This window comes from Eumetopias jubatus, unplaced genomic scaffold, assembly GCF_037043125.1.
Source record: "Eumetopias jubatus isolate StellerSeaLion01/CBP00866 unplaced genomic scaffold, mEumJub1_p1.0 scaffold_1, whole genome shotgun sequence".
In the NCBI taxonomy this organism is placed as follows: Eukaryota; Metazoa; Chordata; class Mammalia; order Carnivora; family Otariidae; genus Eumetopias; species Eumetopias jubatus.
Window position 1 is genome coordinate 45,398,787 of NW_028274807.1, and position 6,000 is coordinate 45,404,786.

General features: G+C 35.4%; 1 protein-coding gene across 1 annotated transcript in view; it reads left to right on the plus strand.

The window, feature by feature from the left end:
* Nucleotides 1-4,671, plus strand: part of ARL6 (ARF like GTPase 6) — a 41,275-nt gene extending 36,604 nt beyond the window's left edge. Inside the window, exon 8 of the mRNA XM_028119198.1 lies at nucleotides 4,389-4,671. Coding sequence (XP_027974999.1) covers nucleotides 4,389-4,414 — 26 coding nt within the window. The 3' untranslated portion in view covers nucleotides 4,415-4,671. The remainder of the gene's footprint in view (nucleotides 1-4,388) is intronic.
* The last annotated feature ends 1,329 nt before the right edge of the window (nucleotides 4,672-6,000 follow it).

Genomic DNA, 6,000 nt, shown 5'->3' on the forward strand with positions numbered 1-6,000 from the left:
AGTGAAGATATAGCATGGATAAAATCCTACTGTTGCTCATGAAAACATAGTACCTACTGAAAATAGGTTGAGAAATTGTAGTTCTCGCTTCCTTTTTTCATTTTTTGGTATATTTTGTCTGTAATAATGAGGCCACTAGGTGTCAGTAACGATCCAACATCACAGTGCCACTTGCCAACTCTGGTTTTATTACCCAATTTTTGTGTCTGATTTCTCTGATTCATTATCTTTGTATCTTACTTCCCTTTTTGTAAGGAGGATATACTGTTGGAAATATTTTTGTGCCTTTGTGTTACCAAATTATTTTATGTAACTTTTAGAGCGGTTTTCTGTGAACAGTTTCCCTATTTTATGTAGGGAACATAGGGTAGTAATAAAAAGCATTTGAGCTTTTGAGTTTAGCAGATTTATTCTACTACTTATCAACTAATTATTAACAATTTTCTGTTATTTTCTTTTGAAGATAATTTTCATCACCTATACAATTAAAAATAAAATGTCAAAAATTGTATGGATTAAATGAAACACTGTGTTAAAGTGCCTAGCCTAAGAAAAAAACCCAATAAATGTTAAATTTACCCTTTTACCTAACTACTCTCTATTTAGGAGAGGAGGAAACTTAGTACACAGATTGAAGTGTTATCAGCTTGGTTTTGAATAGGAGATCCTTTGTTCATCTTTCCTATGTAATAGTAAATAGTTTACATTTTGATTCTCCAGACTCTTTCTCTGGACTTAAAAAGAGGTAAAAACCTAATCTGCAAATTAGGTAGCAGTAGATACAGGAGACTAGTCCATGCCTGTAGCCAAAGGTTTTTATGTAAATTTAACTGTGAAGATATTCTGAATTTATATTTCTTCATTTTGCTTCCAGAATTCTGAAATTTCCTAGCATGATAAACAAGAAAGCCTCTGGTTGATTTTGCACCAATTTAATCTTATTATTTTAAGGTTAAAAAATGTTGAGTAAAATATTAAATGACATATTTTGTGCCATGATTCCATTCTCTTTCGGAAGGATTTTCAATAATTACATACATATTATAACCCAAAGACAAGAACCCCTGAGTAGACTATGAAGTATTTTTTAAAACCACCAAAGAATGTACAGAAACGATTGCAGAAGTGTAAGTTGTATTCTAGCTCTGAAACTTTCAAATGAGATATTTCTAAAAAAATCTAAAAGACTAATCTCATTTTATCACTTTATCTGTATGGGAAAAGCTAATGCTTCCAAGGTCTTAAAATAAGACTTTTATAAACTTATGCATGTGGGTATTCCAATGAAAGATAGAGGACTGAGCACATACTTAGTTTCATCCCCTTCTCAAATCTTACTAACAGTAAGGGGGCTTTTGTTTAAAGACATTATCCTACAAGGGCAAAAAAAAAAAAAAAATGGAAGTGACAAAAATGGCAACCAAATTTCAGAAGCTGGATGTCTGATGAATGTTGAATGACTTAACAGACCTGAGAATGGTGAATTCTAAACTAGCACTGAGGAAAGCTGGAAAGCATCCCACTTTACGATGCAGATACCCTCAAAGGCTCAGATATTGATGGGAAGTGGAAAGGATGAGGTGGGGCTGAAAAGAGAGATAGTTATACTTTCTTGCCCCCCAAAAAGATTGAAGGTTCATTCTTTCAGAGAGTCAAACAGAGTATCTCTGGACTAGGGTATACCAAACACCAACTGTGTGTGGCAGTGCTGATCTGAAAATGAGGAATAACTGAAAGTTTTATACCAAATAGTATAATCCTCTTCTGCCTTCTCCTACTTCTCCAAGAAGACACTGGCAGTAGGTAGGATATAGAAAGTCATCTTTAAGGAATCAGACCAGTGAGAGAAAAGACCTAAAAGTATTAACACCAAAGATTCCCAAGAAAATGGTGTAGCTGGCTACACTAGAATAAAGACCACATTTGACAAGCCTCACACACATACTGAAATTTCAGTCAGCTTTATAGTGTTCATTCATACTTATGAGAAGATGGCAAAGGATCACCAGGCATTTGAGGACCAAAACATTATAAATTATGGAACACCAACAAACCAAAAAAGCCCGTTAGAGGAAGTAGAATTTTTTAGGGAGAACATTTCAAGAAACTATCATAGAGATAAGAAAAGGTATTACTTTCATGAAAATGACCAGGGATACTACTTGAAAAGGACCAAAGGGGAAAAAAAATAAGTTCTTGAAAATTATAGAACAGAAGAAATGGAAAACTCAATAAAAAGAAGATAAAATAGAGGCATTCTCTCAGAAAGTACAGCAAAAAGATTGGAAAGAAAAGAAAGTAGGAGGCCCAATATCCAAATAACAGGAATTTTAGAATGAGCAAAGAGAGAAAATAGAGGGGAAAAAATTTATCAAATAAATCACCAAATGGTATTTTCCAGAACTGATGAGTTTTTAGTTGAAAGGCCTCTTGAGAGCCCAGTGCAGCAAATGAAAATATTACCACACCAAGGCTCACTATTACTTAATTTCAACACTGAAGACAATGGAAGATTCTACAAGCTTCCTGGGAAGAAAGTAAGTTTCATGTAAAGGATAAGGAAGCAGAAATAGCATCAGACTTCTAAACATCAACATTGGGAAGCTGTTAATTGGGCAATGCCTGGAAAAGTCCAAGGAGAAAATAATGAAATTATATGCTCAGGCAGTATCAGTGTATTGTGACTGTAGAATTAAGACATCTTCAGCCATTCACAGTCTCAAGAATGTACTTTCTATACCTTTTACTAAAGTAGCCATTGAAGGTATACTCTTCAAAGACAAGGGAATAAACCAAGAGGAGAAAATAAGAGACCACAAAACAGGAAAACCAGTATAAGAGCGTGTGGGAAAGATCCTCAGGATGATAATGAGAGATACTGAAATCCTAGAATGATAATGAAAGATCTCTTATGAAGATAGCTGGGCAAGCATAGAGAACAGCTGGTCCAGATTAGAGAGTTTTGGAAGACTCTTAAGGGAGAATTCTTCAAGAAAGTGAAATTCATAGGCTATGTAATGTGTTTCATAATAATAAAGGTTTAAACAGTGTGGGAGTAATGGCAATGAATTAGTGTTAAGTACCTTAAAAAACTAAGCAGACAGGCAGGATTGGAGAATGAGGCACACTTATTAAAACAGGGAAAATGAAATGTAGAAGAAAGGAATGGTGGGGGAGGGGGATACAACCTGTCTCAGGTGTGAATAGCATGTACGTAGTCATCACATTGATGACTAGATTACTATGGTAGAAGAAGGGGAGTGCTGGAAGCATAATGAGGCTTGCAGGGCAGCAGCGTAGAGTGTGTGAGAACTGAAGCCTCGTATTACATTGAAGGAACTGATATTTCAAAAAGTAATGATAAAAGTATATTATTTAGAGGTACAGAGGTAAATCTCCTAAGGGATTAGAAGTGGTTGCCTATGAAAGGAGAAAGAGGACCTGAGCCAAGGGACATTTTTCATACAAACTTTTGGAGAACCTCTCCAAAGTTTGTATGAAAAATGTCCCTTTGGAGAAGAAACTTTGGAGAAGTTGTTTGGAGAAGTTCTCCAAAAGTTTGTGTGAAAAATGTCCCTTTGGAGAACTTTGGAGAAGTTCTTTGGAGAAGAAACTTTGGAGAAGTTCTTTGGAGAAGTTCTCCAAAGTTTGTATGAAAAATGTCCCCAGAGTTCTCCAAAAGTTTGTATAAAAAATGTCCCTTTGGAGAACTTTGGAGAAGTTCTCCAAAAGTTTGTATGAAAAATGTCCCTTGTTTGTATGAAAAATGTCCCTTGGCTCAGGTCCTCTTTCTCCTTTCATAGGCAACCACTTCTAATCCCTTAGGAGATTACCTCTGTACCTCTAAATAATATACTTTTATCATTACTTTTTGAAATATCAGTTCCTTCAATGTAATACGAGGCTTCAGTTCTCACACACTCTACGCTGCTGCCCTGCAAGCCTCATTATGCTTCCAGCACTCCCATTCTTCTACCATAGTAATCTAGTCATCAATATGATGACTACGTACATGCTATTCACACCTGAGACAGGTTGTATCCCCCTCCCCACTAACAAACAAACATAGGTGTGTGGGGTGCCTAGGTGGCTCAGTTGGTTAAGCGACTGCCTTCGGCTCAGGTCATGATCCTGGAGTCCTGGGATCGAGTCCCGCATCGGGCTCCCTGCTCAGCAGGGAGTCTGCTTCTCCCTCTGACCCAACCCCCTCTCATGCTCTCTCTCTCTCTCTCTCATTCTCTCAAATAAATAAATAAAATCTTAAAAAAAAAAAACATAGGTGTGTGCATAGGCTTCTACAGTGTTTTAATAGATTTTTCTTGGATTACTTTAGAAAATGGATTTTGCCTGTGGAGACTGATAATTTTTTGTTTGGTTTTTGTTACCAGATCAGATCCAGGCTGTGAAGACATGAAAAGATAGTATTTGGAAACCTCAACAATTTTCAATTCAAGGAATGTATCTTAAGGCAAACTGAATACTTCAAATTTTTTAAAAGATGTTTGTGCATCTAAGAATACTAAGACTTTATAATCTTCTGCTTGCATTTATGGATTCTGAATGAAATTTTTAAGAACATAGGACTTCAGGTATGCTAATATGACCATTAATTATATTAAAACTAAATCTTTCCTCAGAAGGGCTCCTTCCCCAGAATTATCAACTTCTTGGTAAAAGTCTACATTTGATTGTAATTAGAATGTTTAAAGTCAGATTTATAAGCCATCTCACTATCTCATCATGATTTATAATATCTTTAATGCATTTTATTTTTTAAATTGTCTTCTGAGATTTAGTTTATGATATAACTTTGCGGTATGATTGTGCTTGGAAAAAGAACTTTAAATATTTATAAGGGACCATGGGTAATTAATATATACATAAAATTTTTACTATATGTCACTGTCAATAAAACACAATATGCAATGTACCAACTAGTGTACTTTGTTTATGCTGAAAAGAATAATGCTGTGTTGTCATAATATTTAATGTTTTACTGTCAAGCATTTGTAAATTATCTGAGACAGAATTAAGCTGAATTTATCCAGTGAATGTGTATTGAACCTCTCTGTACCTACACTAGTCTGGCATTGTCCTAGGCAATGGTGATACAAGGTAAATAAATCAGATATATTCTTTATCCTTAGAGAACTTAAAAATTAATGAGGGTGATTTTGAGAACCTTTTCATACATAGTATCAATTTTATTTCATTGGCTGAATGAATATCTTGAATTTTAAGATTAAGAGGTATAAAAGTAAACTAATATGATTCTTCAATAATTATTTAACTGACTTCTTGTTTCTTTAAAATGTGTCTTTGTTAAAATAGATTGTGGCTCATCAAACTATGTCTTTCCTGAGCATAAACTGCTACAAAAATGTTCTTTAGAATCTTAGACACATCTCAGTATCTACTCTATGCAAATTGTGTTCTCAAAACTTAGAGACCAGTTGTAATTGTGAACTCTGAATAGAAGCTTTCATTTTAAATTAACCACTAGAAAACAGTATATAGAGCAGTGGTGTCAATCCTGAAAAACACTGGATATAAAGAACAACTGTAATATACAATGTGTAAAACATCTTAAATGTCCTTCGCTGTGAAAATGATAAAAACAGGAGGCAAGGGGTGCCTGCGTGGCTCATTGGTTGAGCATCTGCCTTTGGCTTGGTCATAATCCCAGGGTCCTGGCATGGAACCCCCTGTCCTCCTCCCTCTCCTCCCCACTTGTGCTCTCTCTTGCTATCTCTCTCTCTCTCTCTCAAATAAATAAAATCTTAAAAAATAAAATAAAATAAAATAAAATAAAATAAAACAGGAGGCAAAAGGTAAGTGAGTAATACTAGGTGTGTTATCGTAACTGTGGTACTGGTGTATGTGTCATAGAGATGTGAATAAAATCATTTTAGGGGCGCCTGGATGGCTCAGTCGTTAAGCATCTGCCTTCAGCTCAGGTCATGATCCCAGGGTCCTGGGATCGAGCCCCGCATCGGGCTC